Here is a 19974-nt window from a genome sequence, read left to right as displayed (position 1 = left end):
GATAGTAATAGAGTGTGCTCTTTAAGTTTTTCTAGCTGACACTGTGACATCAGAGCCAACTCATTCTCATTATTTTGAAACATTTATGATAAATCCTGTTTTGTGACACTAGATGTCATTACACAAAAGCATTGTACTTTAACTGATTAATTTTAGATACGCTTCACTTTTTTTCCCCACTTGTTCCAAGCCCTAATGTTTTAAAAAAGCCGGTATAGATCTATTCAGAAAAATGTTTAATAAAGAATTATAAAATATACCCCAAACATCCTTCCTAGTAGAATACTCCCTAGAAAACCTAAGCAAATGAGAAAATATAAGACAGGATCACTTAGGAAGTGTAACAAGCCTTCCACACTTTCCACAGTCTTTATGTTGAGTGCAATCTGATCAAAGAAGAATTGGGATTTTTAAAACTCATTAGCTCATCATTTAATAAACATTTTTCTGAGCACCTGCTATCTTCAGGGCCTTTGCTGGCATATAGCATCTCTCTGAGATTTCTAAACAGAGAAGAATGACAGCAGTCAGAGGAATTTATAAAAAGGGAAAGCAAGAACATAGAGGAGAGACAGAAAGGGGGTATCCTTGAATTTGTTTTTGTATAGGGGCACAATTATTCACCACAAAGTATCAACAATAAGCTATCAGGTTTAGAAGGGATCCTAGTCAGTGAATAGAATGACTCACTCTGAGTGATCAGACCTCAAATACTTATTAAATGAGGAGTCAATCAATGGTTTCACTTAGGTCTCTGGGTCTTATGTCATTGCCAGCACCCACTTTTTCCTTGGAAAACAGAAAGTAAAACTGTCTTACTTTCTGCTACTCAGGTACCACCATGTCAATATTCCATCTATCTTGATTGCAATTTAAAAACCTTGGGGAAGTGGCTCCCATTAAAAGTGGCTCCTCCCTGAAAGGTGGGAGACTCCTAGTCTTGGCCTATGGTATGGAAAGTTTGCTTGAGGTTTTGGCATAGCAGTGATTGGTTTTGATGAGAAATCCATCACCTAGTGTGCTCCTCAAGCTTCAAGGCAGCAAACAATCTATTTCTACCCCGAGAGAAACTGGACATATGGCAGTATAGATGGTGAAACATGGTTTTTGCATTAGTTTTTTGCATGACGTTTTGCAAACTTTGAAGTAATTTTTTTTAATTTATAAAAATGATATCCTGGTTTTGTAAAAAGATGCTGAGTAAAATACATTTTTTTGAAACATACTTTCAGTGCAGAAAGATATTAACTACATGCGATTATGTTTCAAAGTCTGAACACTTAGGAATTAATGTTTTCTTTTTCCAAATACATGATCACATAAAATCTCTGTGTGTATAAGATGTGAAAAAAAAGAAGCCATACATACATCGTTATGATATCCAAGAGTCTGTTGTACTCCTTGTATTCCAGGAGGTCCCTGTATTAGAAATAAATCAAAGATAAATATGTAAACACCAGAACAATGTGAATTTAAAGAATGTGTCCAAGAATTCTCGGAATCTTCCAGTTCAGAAAAAAGGAAGAGCGTGTTTAGTTAAATATTCTAATTAATAGAGAATTACAAGGGCATTAGCTTTTCAGGTTTCTAAAGGTATCTCTAGGTTAAATCCTGCATGAATCCAAAGAGGGGTCCTAAGTGGGAACGTGTAACATTTTACCAGAAGGTCAGCCATCAGCACATTCTTTATTAAAAAATATCGCACCCATAAAACTCCTCCAGGGAAGAGGTAGTAGCTTCAGTTTATTTTTGACACTTTTCACAGGGCTTTGATCAATATATTATAGAAATGTGTGCCCATGTGTTAACTTAGAAAATAGGGGAAAATATTTTTTCTATTACTTTATTCGTCTCAATTAGTTGAGTGAAAATGGCTGCACATGGACATTCAGGGCAGAAAAAGATGTCTGTTCAAAAACCTCAGACTTAAGATATTGAAATGCTTGTGGTTTTCAGCTGACATGGAATGTTCACCAAGCACTATGCTGAGCTTTGGGTAGACAGGGAAGAAGACATCTGTCTGTCCCTAAAAATTCCAGATAGAGAAAAAGAGAAGAGTCTCTGAGTTTTCAGGGATTACATTTTGGGGAGAGAGAGCCATAAGAAAATACAAAGCTTAGCATTATTTTAAATCAAGTGGTTCAAGCCAAGAGAGAGTCAGCAATGTCAGAAAAGAGGCTGCATATTTCATCTAGACCTCGAAAACTCCTCAGAGGAGAGAAAATATTTCAGAGGCAAAGTTCTTTACATTCTACCTCAGAAGATAATACAAAGAAAAATTAAGGGTGAGCAAATCAAACATCACTGTTATACAAAAATTATTTTAGTTAAAAAGGAATTAAAAACTTTGAAAACTGAAGACAATCGTAAGGAACAATTACTAGCTGTACTCACTGATACAGGTAACACCTTAAGTATATTAAAAAAATTAACATCAGTTAACATTTATGACTGGTATTCCTTATGAACAGCTTGTGTCTGAAGATCTCTCCTAATGTGGAACCTTTGTATTGTGTCACTAAATACAGAAGACACAAAGATGTAATGATGGATGTCTGCAAGCAGGTTGATATAACTCTTGAGAAAATAATAGGCCTCACGAGTAACAGAGCTGAGTATGATTGGAAAGACAAACGATGCTGTTACCTTGCTGAAATAAAAACAGAGCTAATGTCAGAAAAGAATTCTCATGGCACTATATTTTTTTCACGTTCTTTTTCTATCAGCCAGCTTTGTGTATTCTAGGTCAGTTAGATGAAGTAATGAGGGAAGGGAAAATTGGGTTGGGAGTTGTAAGAAAGTTTCTAGCCTAGAAGATGCAAACTAAACACTCATTCTGAAAATCAGGGAACATGAGATTCTTTACACATTGATCCTTCTGCAGCTACATAATGAGGCAAGGAGAAATGTTAGACACCATATGTAGTAGCATCAACAGGTAGCATATGGGTATATGCATAGTAGGCATTTGGTGAATGTTGATTGTGTGTTGATAATATGGCCAATTAGATACCCACCAATCAGTTATGTGGTGGGTAAATTTAGCTTCGTACACATTCATCCTCATTGAATGTATTAATAATTAACGATCCCAAATATAGCAGAATAATACAGTGTCTCAAATAGAGCAGAAGAATCAATCAAATAAGAATAGCAAACACTGATACAGGATTTACTCTGGGCCAGGCATTATACCAGACATTTTATGTGCATTAACTCATTTAATCCCTACAGTGACACTGAGAGGTAACTACCATCATTATTTCCAATTCACAGATACAGAAATGGAGGGTTAGAAATTGCTAACTGGACCAAGGTCACACCACTGCTAAGTGGCAGGGCTAATATTTAACATAGGCAGCTGGACCCAAACTCAGTTCTCATCTACTCTCCTATCTTAACTTGAAAGCAGACTCTCAGCCTAAAATAATTTTGGTAGTAATTTTTTTCAATCATGTTAACTGTGCCCCAGAGTACATGGGTGATCACTCTTCTACGTTCTACTTAACATACAGAATTTGAAAAAAAATCAACAGAACTTGTATTTAGGACTTCTTGTGAGCCCATGCTGTGATTAGGGCAGGAGGGGAAGACAGAAGCACTTTGTCTTTAGATGTAGTCCCACCAGGTAGATGAAGGAGGCCCCTCTAACTATTCTTTGCATCTCCCATCTATCTTGATACATTCTTGCAACCCATGATAGGGATATTATGCCTAAATATTCCCCCCAATTCCTCTCAACCCACAGCTTTACTCAAAATGCATCTGATCTTTGTTTGCAGAGGTTGGGAGAGGGGGTGGTCAAAGGATATAAGAAGTGGGGGACTTCATAAAGGGGGCTCTGGAAGACAAAAATAAGGAAGGAAAAATAAACAGGAGAGTGAACAGCATGGTAGGGGTTACATGGCACAGAACAGGTAGAAGCATGGATGAGAATAGTAAAAATAACAGGATGGAAAAAATTGGGTGAGGGGCACCTGGGTGGCCCAGTGGGTTAAGCGTCTGGCTTCTGCTCAGGTCATGATCTCGCGGTTCACAAGTCTGAGCCTTTCATTGGGCTCTGTGCTGACAGCTCAGAGCCTGGAGCCTGCTTTGGATTCTGTCTCCCTCTCTCTCTGTCCCTCTCCCACTCACTGTCTTTCTATCTCTCAAAGATAAATAAACATTAAAAAAATTAAAAAAAAGAAAAGAAAAAAATGGGTGAGAATTAGGTCTGATCTTTTACAGACTGGTTATGTCCTCACAGTGTATAGCTGTGTTACATAAACCCAGAAAATATTCCTTATCCAGGATCCTGATCTTGCTGTTGAGCACACCACTAGGGGCAGGGCAGGAGGGCTCTGCACTGCTCCTCCCTCTTAAAACAAAATCAAGAGCACAACTCACTGAACAGAGACTCTGGCCAATAGAAAAGTTTGAACAATATTATTCAGATATACACAGCATTAATAAACCTATAAAAATTACTTCCACAATTTTATATGTTCTATTCTTGCCATAAAATGTCATATCCACAAAGTAGTGCTCCAAATGGGGTCAGTCTAAAGTTTTAGGCTCTACTACCTTATCTGCTGATGAGCATTTATGGTGACATTTTCTTTCTTGTTCTTTTAGTCAGGAGGATACACTGGGTATCTCAGATTCCAGGTTTAATGTAACAGAGATTTACAGTTAACAGTCTACCCTGAAGGCAATACTTTACACAAATTCTCCCTGAGGGCTAAAGAAACTGTAAGGTGACTGAAAGAAGACTCCAGTATAGAGTCCTCAGGCAGTCTACCTCTGACCTGACTGCAGTCAGTGTGGCAATGGCTCACTGGGTTGTTCTGAAACTGGCAAAAAGAAACCACCTCAGTGTGGGGACAGTGACTACAGAGAAACACTATGCATATAAACGTGGAGAGCAACTCTCTGTTTATTGTTGGAAGACCAACATAGACCGTGGGGTCTTGGAACTGGCTGTTCTGGAGCCACATCCCCAAGAGATGTGCTATTTTCCTATTTGCTATTCTGGTACAATGCATGGCTGGCGAAGATCCAACAAGACATTTGTTTCCAAGTTTAGTAAGAGCTGTCAGTCTTATAGACTATCAATCAACTCTGAGGAAGGAGAAGTTAAAGACTTGTGGTAAGTGACAGGTCTCCCGGCACCACAAGGTGTTAGTAGATACTCCACTTGAGAGGTCACTTTCTCTGAGGTCTGCATTTATGAGGACTCATCAAGGAGTTGCTTAGATGACCCATGCCCAGTGGAGAATGGAAGCTAGCTATGGAGGGCACATAAGCCTTGGCTAACAAGCAAGTCCACTAGGAAAAACAGTTGAAGGATTATGGAAAGAAAAAAATGTCCCAATATCTTGCTCGTGATAGTAGCCTACATGTAGACATACAGAAATCATGCCTTTACGATGTCTGTCTGTCTTTTAGGCAGCTCTGCTTCACTCTGCCTGTATTGGGTTGGGAGACATAGGACATCTTGGTTAATGTGATGAGTATACAATTACAGAGCAGCTTTAAAATGGTCATGAATTCCAGGGAGACACACTTGTTCAGAACCCAACTGGGCTCATGTAATTATCTGAGAGGTCCATAAACCTGGTATGGGTAGAGATCCTGATGTTGTTTCCTACTGCATAGAACCATACCTGGTGTGAAGTGAATTGGTGCTGCAGTTAATTTGGGAGTATATACTCTCAGCAATCGTTTATACCATTGAGTTTTGTTTTGTTTTCTAAAATCTTGCTAGAGGTGGAAAACAGAGAAGCATCATGAAACATCATGATGTCTGAAACCAGTGTCATCAAATGCATGGTGTGAAAATGATGAGCTATTTGTATTATCATCCTCTTTGTAGATTTCAGTTTTGGCCGCAGATTCCCAAAGTTTAAAAGATAGGAAGAGTAGTGTGTTAAAAACCACACTCTTCAGACTTGGTCTTGGCTGTACTTTCACTTTTCAGTTCATGTAGTACACAGAGGTCAAAGAACTCTACTTTTGCCTCCCCGCCGCCTCCCCGCCGCCTCCCCCGCCCCTCTCCCAGTCCCCTTCCCTGGTCTTTGGTGTAAGATCTCTATGCAAGTCAGGGCTAAGACCTTTTGATTCAGCTTTATCACACCCTAGTATTCTGAATCAAAATCTCTATGATTCCACAGTAACTCTACCTCCTCTCCGATCTTCCTCTCTGAACCATTTTCCTGTTTTCCTTTTCTCTAAAAGCATCCCTTAGTTTTTCCTAACTGCTGACTAAGCCTTCTTGAGCCATCTGGGTGCCACTTATCTCCATGCACCATTGCTGTTCAATCTCTTATTAAGGACTCCTTTCAGGATTCACAAATACATATTTTCAGGTTATACAAAACTGCCTTCTGGCCCTGTGGGTTTCCAATTAATTTCAGTTGCAACCTTTGAAATACCAAAACCTCTGTGAAGAAAGATGTACTAGTCAACTCTCTTCAAAACATGCTAAAAAATAGCTTTGCAGTAAGAACAGATTGAAGGTTTGTTATTGAAAGTCATTTGGGCTAATTTTCAAGAAATATTTTCAGTTTCTAATGGCTGGTAGAAAAAGAAGAGAACAGTAATTATTTTTCCTTTGGTTAAAAAAAATATAATTAGGAAGCCTAAAGTTATTCATACGAATGGTAAGATGAAGCATATTTCAATATATAGTAGTCGCTGGAAAAGCTAAGGTTTTCTCTTATATAGTTCCATCTATAATATCATATATAACCTAGTATATATAAAGCATATTTACACTGATTATGTGGGCTTTGGTACACTGTCTTTCCAGTTGGAATGAAACAAGGAGTTTTAACCTTTTTTAAATCTGATTATAACTCAAGATGTGGTACATAGTACCTTTCCCCTCCCCACAAAGGTTTGCCGAACTCAATAGAATTATTATTTCTACAAGAGGGGTGCCTGGGTGGCTCAGTCGGTTGAGTGCTTGACTTGATTTTGGCTCAGGTAATGATCCCAGGGTCGTGGAATTAAGCCCCATGTTGGGCTCCATGCTGAGTGTGGAGCCTACTTAGGATTCTCTCTCTCCCCTTCCCTCTGCCCCTTCTCTGGCATGCATGCACTTTCTCTCTCAAATAAAATTTTAGAAAGATACAAAAAAAAGAATTGTTATTTCTACAAGAAAAAAATTTGAGGGGAAAGCTAACTTCTTGCTTGTTGGTTTTGGTTTCAGCCAGAAATGGTAGCAAAACTAGCAGAAGTCTTGCTGCTTCCAAACTCCTAGAATACATGGCCAACAGATTTAGATTAATCTAAGAATATGGCTAAATAATTGAAAACAAAGCTGCAGTGAGCTCTAGTTAAGTAGAAAAAAGCTTATGGATGGATTTTTGAGCAAAATTACAACATAGAAAGTTGTGTCCTAACTCTGAGAGAAAAATCAATAATACTCTTTAGATAGAAAATATTTGGGAAATCAATTCTTTCTTTTAAACACAGAACCTTTTTTTTAATCTTAAATATTTGCTCTAAATGAAATTTTTTTCATTGTCCCTCAGGATTTAATTATGTAAGTTAAACGGTTGTAATTTTATAATGGATTAGTTTTCTGAAAATGCTATGCTTCTGCTACACATTTTTAGTGACTAAGTAGATATCAACACTCCCAGCCCCCACGGCTCAAAATTGCTGAAAACTCTCAAACTACAAAATAATGATTTCTGAAGCCAGGAGAAGATTTACATTTCAACATAGATATCTCAAGCTCTCCTTTTTAGGATTACAATGGGAATGTAGCCAGACAGTATGTAGTAGGTAAAATTCAAGGACCTGGAGAGGAGCCCCTATTGGTGAAAATATGTCACCATCTTCCTGGTTTATGCCCAAAACTGCATAGAGAAAGTTTGATTTATTTTATTTTATTAAAATTTTTTAATGTTTATTTATTTTTGAGAGACAGAGACAGAGTGTGAGTGGAGGAGGGACAGAGAGAGAGGGAGACACTGAATAGGAAGCAGGCTCCAGGCTCTGAGCTGTCAGTGCAGAGCCTGACACAGGGTTTGAACTCACATGCTATGAGATCATGACCTGAGCCAAAGTCGGATGCTTAACTGACTGAGCCACCCAGGTGCCCCTGAAAGTTTAATTTATTTGTTTGGTTTTATCACCAGCTCAAATGCAAATGTTCCTGGGAGATGTAATACTAATGCTTCATATATATAACTTTGTATAATTCCTTTTTTAAAGTGTATTTATTTGTTTTGAGAGAGAGAGATTAAGAGATTCTGAGCAGGGCACGACTCTTAAATATGGAGAACAAACAGAGGGTTACTGGAGGGGTTGTGGGAGGGGGGGATGGGCTAAATGGGTAAGGGGCATTAAGGACTCTAACCCTGAAATCATTGTTGCACTCTATGCTAACTAATTTGGATATGAATTATAAAGAAAGAAAGAAAGAAAAATAAATAAAGAAATCCAGGGAAATAAAGAAAGAAATTAAAAATAAATAAAGAAAAGAAAAAAGAAAAAAAAAAAAGAGACCATAAGCAGGGCAGGAGCAGAGAGAAGGAGACAGAGGATCCCAAGCAGGCTCTGCACTGTCAGCACAGAGTCTGACACAGGGTTCAAACTCACAAACTTTTGAGATCATGACCTGAGCTGAAACCCACAGCCAGATGCTTAACGGATTGAGCCATCCAGGCACTCCCAACTCTGTGTAATTTTAAATTTGTTTTCATGTATTTTCTTGGATGGCAGGGTAATGTGATTGCAAAACACACTATCTTATTTGATTTTTATAATAACTGAAGTGGGTATTACTATATTCTTCGTAAGATGAAAAAAACAGAGATTTCCCCCTATATCACACAATAAGCAAATGGTAGAACCAAGTCTAAGAGTTGTTCCATTCTAATATATTCTTATGAACCATTTATTAAATATTTCTTGAGAGCAAGTTGAATGGGACAGAGAAGGGGAGGAGTAAAGGGATGGTACATGGGGAGTAGGGACAGGAGAAGATAGCGCCAAAATACAAAGGGAGACAGAAGAGAGAGGATGAGAATCTCGAAGGCCAATTCTTTGTTTATACCACCATCAGCCCAGGCCTCTTGGTTTCTGGCACATGGTTCTGAGAAATGGAGTTACTTCTTTTGAATTAAGTCTTAGTATTAACTTTGACTGTAAGAGGTGAGGACTCAGTGAGAATAAGCTCAGGTAAAACTCTGGTTTCAAACTAAGCAGGACATATTTCATTTGTTTGGCCAATACACAAAGACACCAACATGAAATATTAAGTATCCTCATTTTTTTTTTTTTTTTGGATGATGAATATGTCAATGAATATACTTAGATTAACATTCTTAAATGAAGTTTACTCTGTAAAGACCTGAACAGAGAAAATCAGGAAAGGAGCAAAGCAGATAGAAGAAAACATTATATGAGAATGATAATGCATGAATTGGGGAAGGTATCAACACTTTCACTTCAGAAATGGTAGCAGCTGGGCGAAATCCAGGGAAAGAAAGATGAAAATAATAAGCAGAGAAAGATAAAATGAACTAATGATAATAATATTAATAAGTAAATATAGTTATGCTTTGATAGTAACTATGTATCTGGGGCATATATAATTGCATTTTGTTCTTACAACAATCCAATGAGGTAGGCATTATCTTTATTTTACATATACAAAACGTTAACTTTCTTACCCAAGGTCACACACCTAGTTGATGAGAGCTAGACTCCAAGTCAGCCTGACCTCATAGCTTTGAAATTTTAACTCTTTCCTTTATCTGCTTCACAATGAGAGGGATGCCAGATAGGAAAATAAAATATCAATTATCTTAAAGCTGGTTAAAAGAATCAAGTAGGGAATTCAATGATAAAACATCACAGAATCTCTTAATGAGATACAGAATCAGTAAGGGCCAAGCAAACAGACAAACAGAGCTATGAGACATGGGGTAGACACATATTTTCTAAGATTTGGATGCCAAGAAGAGATCAAGAGGAAAGTGACCAGACTGGAAGAAGCATAAGGAGAAGAGAGAGGAACCACATGTAGACACAAGAAATGTTAAAATCATGGAGGGCTTAGATTAGAGAGAGAGAAAGAGAGGATGATTTCTTGGGGGGGGGGGGGGAAGAGTTGGCAATGGTGATCAGCATCTTAAATAACTTTTTAAAAACGTTTATTTATTTATTTTAGGAGAGTGGAAGTACGAGCAGAGGAGGGGCAGAGACAGAGGGAGAGAGAGAGTCCCAAGCAGGCTCTGTGCTGTCAGCCCAGAGCCTGACAGGGACTTGGGGTCGATCTCAAGAATGATAAGATCATGACCTGAGCTGAAATCAAGTCGGAAACTTAAGGGACTGAGTCATCCAGGCAGCCCTTAAATAAGTTTTGAAATTCAAATGACACCAAATGAGGGGTAAAGAGTCCTAGTATTTATGAGATGATAGAAGAAAAGGAAAAATAAAAAAAATGATTGTAATTAGTGGAAAAAGACCAACCAGGAGAGTAATACTGCTTGGGAGGCTGAAATTCTTATGAGCGTGAAATTGCACTGAAGAACAGTCATGGAAAGTTGTCACACTTAGTAGAGAAAATGAAATACCCTTCAAATAAAACTACAATAGCGCTATTGTATTTGTTGTGGAAGAGAAATCTGTGTATTAGCATTCTCGAAATCTAAAGGATTTAAGTGACACAACAATTCACTTCATCAAGGACATCTTTTGGGGACCTCCTCTAACAAAAGTAACACTTCTGTTAGAAGCCAGCAGCCACACATTCATTCTTGGTGAATCTCTGGAAATTCTGAGCAACACTGTGATCCATGATCTTCTCTTGCCTCAGCCAGTTTCCCCCACCACAGTGGCATATACCTGCACCATACTTTGAAAGATCAATAGCTTTTAAGTGTCTCAATCCAAGATATTGCCAGCATCCCTGGTTCAGAAGTTCAGAAACAGTGTGAATAACAGGTGAGGAATTGCAGCAAAAGCAGCTTCTGGATCTTGAATGGGAATTTTTCACATCTGCCACTTTGGACATTTTTCAAACTCATTCCTCTGTGTATTCCAGGAAGTGCTCACTTGAGCTGGGCTTGTCTCTTCTGGCCTGCATACTGAGCTGTGTAATTGAGGGAACTCAAGCATAGGCAGTTTATGGTTGTATGAATAAGCAAAATACTCAATATGTGACCTGATTGTTTTCCAAAACTGCACAGTCCCTGGTTTTACTTGTCATTTTGGAACAAGAGTGGGAGGGTGAGACTGTGACAGTGAATGCGCTCAATGGGTATAATTAACCCATTTCATAAAAGCAGATTTTCTAAATTATGCTATGAAGCTCATAAGTTTTTAACACTTTATTTTCCAAGGGAGACAAAAATCATTTTCCAAGGAGCTTATTTTTCCTGATACCGTGAAACAAATCAATCTAATTGGTATAAAACCCGCTGTATTGTTGATAATCTGGGACATTTTTGACTGATTTCTGTAGCATAATGCTTAGAAAAATAATGATTCCTCCCCTAACACTGTTATTCTGCTTATCCATCCATAAAATGTTTCATACTCATCTCTCTGCAGTATGTCCTGCAAAAGGAAAAATATCATTTGTCAGCTCCCTGCAATATCAGGAGCAGCAGGAATCTTGAGAGTGGCTTGCCACCCACAGGAACAACATCACTGACCCAGCACAAGGTGATAAAAACCACAGGGGTATGAAAACTAGTAAGAATGGAGGTGTGTGAAACAAATTACTTATATCCAGTGGCGTCCCCCAAAGCTCACCACCAACGAAAACCCATACTTGGAGAACAAGTTGTGCCTCCACCCCCTTGTGTGACCTCGGGAATCTCCCCATAAGCCCCTAAACCAGAAGGGAATCTGGCTTACACAGCCTGCACCTATCAATGCTTTGAGCTTTTGTTTACTGTAATAAAGTGATAACATTTACTCTCTTTAAAAATGTTGGTAGAATGACAATACTTCCTGTGCAGAGAAAATGTGATTTCCAGGCAAACTGCTTGGGACTTAAGATAACCAGGCTGGTGGCACTGGCTTATACACTGCCAAGTTACACAACGGCCGAGAGCTCGTGCAAAATCCGAATAGTTGGGGACATTCTGGACAGTCTGGCAAAAAGCAAAATGAACAATCTGTAGGTTCCATTTTGGTGTGATTATAGTCTCCAGTTTCAACTTGAATGTGTGACATCAAGGATTCTCTCTGATCAAGGTTCTTTGCTGTAGTAATGATAAATCTGCAAATGATGATTTTTGGCTTAACTGAATACCATGGTTACAAAGGGTACATTCAGTTAAATTCTAGAAAAAAATACTTAATGATTTTATTTTTAAAACAGCCCCTCCAAAGGATTTCAGGCAAAAGAGAAGATGCTGACACTTTACGCCAGGGAAGTTATTGGTGATATTACCCTGACATTAACCTAGCCCGTAGGATGTTTTTCCTGTTTCCTACAATAAATTTGGGATATTTCAAGCATGCTGAAAAGCATAGAAAATAACATGAATCCACAATCCAATGTTGTTAGATTCTAACCATTTGCTGTATTTGCTTCAGATCTTTTTACTTTTTAATGAAATTACAGATATAGCTGAAGGACCTTCAAGTCTAATTTTCTATAATATTTTCTTCCATGTTTCAGATCCCCCAAATAAATAATGAAAATTTGTTGCTTCTGTAATCACTTTTGATCCAAACAGTTTTCTACTAGTAGTAGCTGTGCAGAGAAAACTGACTGCATGGAGTTAGGTAAGCCCCTATTTCTCAAGGCCTAGAGTTTTCTTATGGTTAAAATGGAGATAATCTTTTCTTGCCTACCTCAGAGTCATACAGTGGTAAAATTAAATACTTTACAGAGATGATTTTGGAAATTATATCATCAAATACAAACTGTAAGATTATTCAGGAAACAAGTCTCCCATTCTGAATCTCTCTCAACGGACAATCAGATTTATTAAAACCTTAGCGTTTATCTACCACAAAGAAATGGTGCTTAATCTATGTACTGGCCCACCTAATAACCAGTTTAGTGACCATATATCAAGGATATCACATATTTTGTCCAATCATTGCAATACATAATGCCTGTCAATTCAGAAGTCTTAATAGTTGGCTCAATAACATGATCCAAGACGAGAAAAGTCAGTGGCTATAAGAAGGTAAAATCCTTTTCCTCCAGAGTGTAGGTGCCATTAGTAAAAAAACTTAGGAAGTCAGAAAGTGGCTAATACTGTCCTATTGCTGCTGTTCATATGGACAGAAAAAGAGAAGTAATTGTGCAATTGAGCCCAAGTGCTAGTTTTCAAATTCTCAACCTGAAACCCCCAGCTGCCTCACATGCAAGTCTATGTAATCTGTGGCCACACAAGGTGATACTGGAATTTTAGCAATGTGGCAACAGCTGTTTTGTCTGGGACCATGACCCCAGTGGGGGACAAGTGGTAATGAAAATGATTAACTGGCCATGTCTGTCTCTATTTTATAAGTCTTATGTGTCTTTATTTTTAAATCTGAGGAAGTCATCTTATTTTTATTAAGAAGTGAAATTACTATTCCCATTGACTCAAATAAATGGTTAGGTTCATTTTCTCTGAAGAGATTATCATTATAGTACATGGCCTTTAGCCATTTAATAGACCAAAGAGACTTGGGTTCTTTGCTGAAAGGAAAACTGAGACATATGATAAAACCCTGATCAGTTCAAGGTTTTTTAAAGGGATGTTAAGAATATGAACTGGATTCCCATTTAGACATGATGAGCCTCAAAATGTACACAGTCACATATAGGGTGTTTTAACCAGAAATTAAATGTTTTAAATCAGACAGTTCTTGTCACCCACTTTATTCGGTAGTCCAGAATTTGGGGTACTAATATGTTTTAGAGGTGCGCCTTGCTATATGCTGGAAACAATAACTTTGTACCTTGAGTTCTTGGGACACAGTTGATAAAGTTGGAGGTGGAAGATTTAAAAATTGGGGGTAGTGATGGATAATGGGGTACAGGTGCAGAAAGCCATTAGGACCATGGTGTTTTGAGGGCATATATTTTCATTGCTGTGATTACTCATCTGACCCAACCCAAAAGCTAGCACAAAAGAAGCATCAGGTCTAGTTGTGGAGAAAAAGAAAGACTGACTTAAATGTGAAGAGAGTCTCCATCTTTAATGAAAGACATGGTATCTACTGGATTCAGGCAAGACTGAAATTAAATGGGCTAATGTGAAGTTGGTCAGTTTTCTTGTTTTCTCTCAGCAAACAACTCTATTCCCAGGCTATGCAAAGACTAAAAATAATGTGCTAAAAATGATGTTACCTCTAGAATTATCAGTAGAAAAAGTAATTTTATCAGATCCCCCAAAAAATCTAATCACCTCAGATAAAAATGCCATCCCAAGACTTACAAAAGTGAGATGTGACTGGCTATTTTCCTTGCCACCCATTACTACCCCCATCCCACACACCTGCTTCCACCCTCATAAGGCCCTACATGTTAAAAGCCATTCAGCTCCAAAACCTTTTCTGGCACTATTTTTCTCTTAGCTCATTTATGTTTATTAAATACATCAAGCTCTTTCCCACGTTTGAATTCCTGATCTTTCTAGTTGGATAGCTCTTGCTCTGACCCTCAAATGGGATGCTTCTTCTCAAGTAACATCATCTAAATGCTCAGAGATGCCATCTTGACCATTTTAACTAGAGTAACAACTTTCTCCCCAATCACTCTCATATTGCCCAGTTTGTTCCCCTGTATCACCTCATGCTAAACTGAAATGTTTTTGTCTATCTGTTGACTTGCTTATTAACCATAACTACCCCCAACACACAACAGAGTGTAAGTTACTGAAGGGAGAGCATATCTGCAGCTTGTTAGTTTGTTGCTATGTATTTTTTGATTTAAAACATTTTTTTAAAACGTTTATTTATTTTTGAGAGAGAGACAAGGCGCGAGCGGGGGAGGGGCGGAGAGTGGGGACAGAATCCGAAGGAGGCTCCAGGCTCTGTGTCCAGGCTCTGAGCTGTCAGCACAGAGCCGGATGTGGGACTCAAACTCATGAACTACAAGATCATGACCTGAGCTGAAGTCGGATGCTTAACCAACTGAGCCACCCAGGCACCCCACTATGTATTTTTTTAAACTACTGTATGCTCAATGTTTATAATAGTGACTCACATGTGATAGATGATCAGTAAGTATTTGCTGAGTAAATGAATTCAATATTACACCCTAATTTACCCTTCTAACTCTGTATAAGGCAGTATAATCATAACCTTCAAACCGTGCAATGACCCATGCTTTCAAGGTAAAAGAAGTTCTTCTACACTGAAGTTAAAACTAAAACAGAAACAACATGGGTTGTATTTGTTTTAAATCATATTGTTGTTTTAGAAAAGAAGCATGAATTTCATTGGAGTCAGCTCCCACAAAATGATCACTGTAGAGTTTTATCAGCATTTTACAACAGATGGACATTTTAGGTATCCATGAGCTAAGGGTTTTCACCTCAGGAGTGTCAAGTTCATATTGAAAGTGACGGTGGATAAAATAGCATTTGTATTTAAAGTATAGGATAAGCATAAATTGCAAAAAAAAAATCTTAAAATAATTTTGAAAATTATGTAGCTTTATATTAAAGCCTCAAACAAAAAATTCCATAGCTTGGACATCCTTTAAGAGCTATGAAGTGCCTTTCTTTGCTTATAGTTTTTCCAGTGGAAACAGTAGAGGGAGCTGCTGCCCCACGTTACAAATTCCTTGAATTTCTGTTTTCAACATAAATTGCTATGTACTGAAATGTGACACATTTGAGCCCACTGCTCAATTCTCATACTGCAATAATGAAACAATGCACAAAAACAATGCCAGAAAAAAAAAAGAAAGGGAATGAAGAGCCCTGCGTGTAACAGAAAGAAATAATAACACATTTTAAAATTAATGTGGTTTTTAATAAACACTTTTACAGTGATGATGAATGAGAAGCAAAGTTAATGTCAAATGGGTGGGCTAATACATACTTCCTTTAATGGCTCATTAGTTAAATTCTCCTGCTTTCCCTCCTGCTCCGCCTCATTTCCAGCTGCTTTCCTCTCTTTTCTAAAGGAACTAAAAACCAGAATACTTTGAATAAATGAAGGCATTTCAAGTCTTGCGACTTTCCAAGTCTCATTATCATAACACAGGCCACTATTTTCCATTGCTTATGCTACGCAGATAACTTGCTTTAAAGAATAAGAGAAATTTTTATTAGAGTGTGAAGGATAGTAATTGAGACTTAGAGAACATCACGACTCATAAAATGCAACAGCTCAGATCATGGATGAACTAGTCCCACAAGCAAGGAAGAGGCTGTAAATCAGAGGGGAAAAAACACCACTGAATACTTAGACCCTGTTGTTATTATTACCTGACTCTGAGTAACTTTCATATCTATCTCTTCATGAGTAGATTTACATATACAGAATAAGCATTCCATATGTATGTAGAGCTCGGATATTTTACTTTAGCAAGTCAATGAAAGAAATTCACATTTTTGTTAACTGGATTTGGGGAAATTTGTAAAAAGGAAAAATGTGTTGGTTCAATTACAGATCCAAGATAATCTCTGCTGTCTACAATACTATATGTGTGAATGGATGGTCAGAATAATAGGAATGTATCTCAGTTACATAGCTAGAGCTTTTCATTTACAAGAAAGATCTTCACATACATGGCACTGCTTTTCTTTCTCCCAGCAGCTGCGAGAAGTTGATGAGGCAGGTGCAATCATTTCAAATTTACAGAAAAGGAAACTGAGACAAGGAAATGTTAAGTGAATTGCCTGAGGACACTAGTGTGAAGGGCTGGGTTCCTCGCTATCTTCTTACACTATCCTGCTGTCCTGAGGCACTGCAGTGCTGTGAATTACCATAAGAAAATCAAACCATGTTCTGTGTATAATGTTTAAGTAAGGCTGATCCTAGTCAAATTGTAAACTAGAAGCTTGTCTTTCACACCTGTGATCTAGTGAAATAAAGGTGGGTTTAGAGAACAGCTCCTGGGTTTCACTTCTGGCTCTCCAACTTAGGCTTGTGTGATCTTGGGCACATTACTGGATATTTCTAAGCATCCTTTATCCTATCATAAAATGGGATAGTTTCTGCATCTCACCATAGTTGTGAGGATTACATAAGGCATTGGCAATGGGGTACCTACTGCAGAGCAAGTGCTATAATAAACTCTCCTGATCCATCCCTCTCTTTTGAACCTGTTTCCTCAGGAGTTAGTGTTATTTCCTTCTCCAGGAGATACTTAATGATCTCATGCTTCTTCTCTGAAAAACTGCTCTCAAGCATAGTGTATTTGCAGGTATTATCAATCCAAGACATCTTTACTTAATGGTTTGCCTCCAATGAAGAGTAGTCATTGAAAACAAGATGGTGGAAGTTACTTGTGGGAATTTGAGAACTTTTTCCTTTGCATAGGTAAGATCAGCTCTGCCTGTTAACAGGAAATTGGACTAATATTTTACAAAAAATATGTTCATCTTGTGGCTAGCTCTGTTATCCAGTTTAGTTGCTCCTCAATGACAAGCATTTTTATTAAGAATAATCTAATTATATGCAGATTACATGTGTGTAAATTTCAACTAAATCTTCCCCAAAGAGAGTAAAAATTACTTTAAATATGGGGAACTAAATTGGAGCAATATATATGACTTTGATGAAACACCAATTCATAAACACAATTTAATAACAGTAGTTCAATAGATCTACTTTTAGTAAATATTCCATTATTACATTTTTTCTCCCCAGGAAATACACTCTCCGAGGGGGAAAATGGTTGTCCTTTATATGCTAAATGGAAAGTTGTGGGAAATTATTCTTTGCAAACAACTTATCTTTTTGGTACAAATGCTTCTTAAGAAAGTGAGAAAATACAAATTTGGCTTCAGAACAAAAAATTGCAAGTAGAAGGATTGGTTAAATGTTTTAATTATTTGAGTTCCTTCGAGCCATTAGAGATTTCTCTTAGTTCTATTTTTTTAAATCTTCATTGACATTCCTTTAAATACCAACATTATCTTTGATTTCGGGAACATCTCTAAAACCCCGAAGGGAAAAACATTTTCTTGCAGAAACTGAGCAAAGTATGCTTGTTATCAAAGGATCCATGCCTCCATGGTTCTTTTTAGACAATCACACTGAGCAGAATAGTTTTTCCTGCCTAACTTTTCTAAAGGCTAATTGCTCCAACATATATGCTAAAATTACATACTATGCACTCACTTGAGGGATATTACATAGTGTTTGATTATTGTTGATAAGAGAGATAAAATTAATATTTTAAAAATATTTCATATTGTCATGAGAAATTCTAACATGTGCTTTAGGAACCTCACGTTCAAGCCACTAGGGTGAGTCATACACCATCTCCCAATCTCAATTAGAAAGATTTTAGTCTTGACCAACCTTTCCTTCTTCCTCTTATTACCTTCCTTCCTGCTGTAAAGTAGGGCTCGTTTCACATAGGGTACAATGCTGTTAAAGACAAATAAATGAAAAACAACAACATCTTGATCTAAATATGTCCATAAATAAATGGGGACATCTCTCAAGCTATATATAACTTGTAATAAAAAACAAATAGCTCCATGGGGCATTCTAACAGAGATTTAAAAAAATATTCTGCTGATAATTTAAAAACAGTAAATACTATGATAGCCACAGTGAATCCTGTGTCCTCTCAACAACCCAAGCCCACCATGCTGCCTCGGAAGGGACCTTATCAATGAAATCTGGCCACGGGATTCCCCACTTAGAAGTCTTCACGAATTTTCATAGCTTGGTTCACCAGGACCCTGCCAGGGCCTGACTTGCCAGTGCTGGCCTAGTGCACTGGGTCTCAGAAGTGTGTGGGCTGCCTGCCTTGCCTCGCTGCCCAGAGCTGCAGTGCTCTGTGCTTTTGCTCAGGCTGATTTCCTCTTTCAGCAATATTCAGTTTGCTCTCTCCTTCCCCTCTATTTGTTTTACTGGATAATTCCTTTTCATTTCTTTTTTCAACAGTTTTATTGAGGTATAATGGATATACAAGAACTGAACATAGTTAATGTGTACAATTTAATGAGTTTGGACAAATGAAAACACCTGTGATACTATCACCACAATTGAGGTAATCAATATATCAACACTTCCCAGAGTTTCCTTGTGTCCCTTAGGTAGTTTTTGTTGTTGTTGTTGTTGTTGTTGTTGTTGTTTTGTGGTTAAGAACACCGACCATGAGATCTACGCTCTTGACAAACTTCTCAATGTACAATACTGTGCGCAATACTCTACAGGCACGATGCTGTACAGCAGATCGCTAGAACTTATTCATCTTGCAAAACTGAAACTTTATACCCATTGAATAACAACTCTCATTTCCCCCAGCCCCCGGCAACCACTGTTGTGTTCTCTGCTTCTCTGAGTTTGGCCATTTTAAGTCTGTTATATAAGTGGAATCATGCAGTCTTTGTCCTTCTGTGACTGGCTTATTTCACTTAGCATAATGTCCTTCAAGTTCATTCATGTCGTAACTGGCAGGAATTCCTTCTTTTTTTAAGGCCCGATTTTTATGCTCCAGTTGTCAATTCCTGAAGGAAACCATCTCGACCATTATCTTTTCTAATTCTTTCCCTTTGTTCACATTTCTGTAAACTAAACTTGAATCCCCAGAAGGCAAGGACAATATAGTATTGCTATTTGCAAGCCCAGCTCTGAACAGAGTACTGGGTACATGGGAGGCCTTAAATAAATGTTTGTGAATTTGTGAAACAATGAAAATTAGGGGCAGGTTGCTTTTTTCCTAAGCTCATTTTCTTAAGATATGAATTAATATAATCTTGAAAGGACTGCTTTTGAAGAACTCTGTTCATTTCTAACCACTTGGGAAACAACAGCCTTCTTGCTGAAATCTGCTCTATGCTATGAAGGTAGCATTGAAAGATGTCGGGATCCTATTATTTTACC

The 19974-nt window shown here is 37.8% G+C and overlaps 1 protein-coding gene across 1 annotated transcript in view; it reads right to left on the bottom strand.

Annotated features, from left to right (window-relative positions):
- COL19A1 (collagen type XIX alpha 1 chain) overlaps window positions 1-19974 on the bottom strand; it is a 350833-nt gene that overhangs the window by 87720 nt on the left and 243139 nt on the right. Inside the window, exon 18 of the mRNA XM_040473872.1 lies at window positions 1369-1419. Coding sequence (XP_040329806.1) covers window positions 1369-1419 — 51 coding nt within the window. The remainder of the gene's footprint in view (window positions 1-1368; window positions 1420-19974) is intronic.

This window comes from Herpailurus yagouaroundi, unplaced genomic scaffold (genome assembly GCF_014898765.1).
Source record: "Herpailurus yagouaroundi ecotype Mexico unplaced genomic scaffold, PumYag 139, whole genome shotgun sequence".
NCBI classification, from domain to species: Eukaryota; Metazoa; Chordata; class Mammalia; order Carnivora; family Felidae; genus Herpailurus; species Herpailurus yagouaroundi.
Note: the sequence above shows the minus strand (reverse complement) of the source record. Positions and strands in the feature narration are given on the sequence as shown.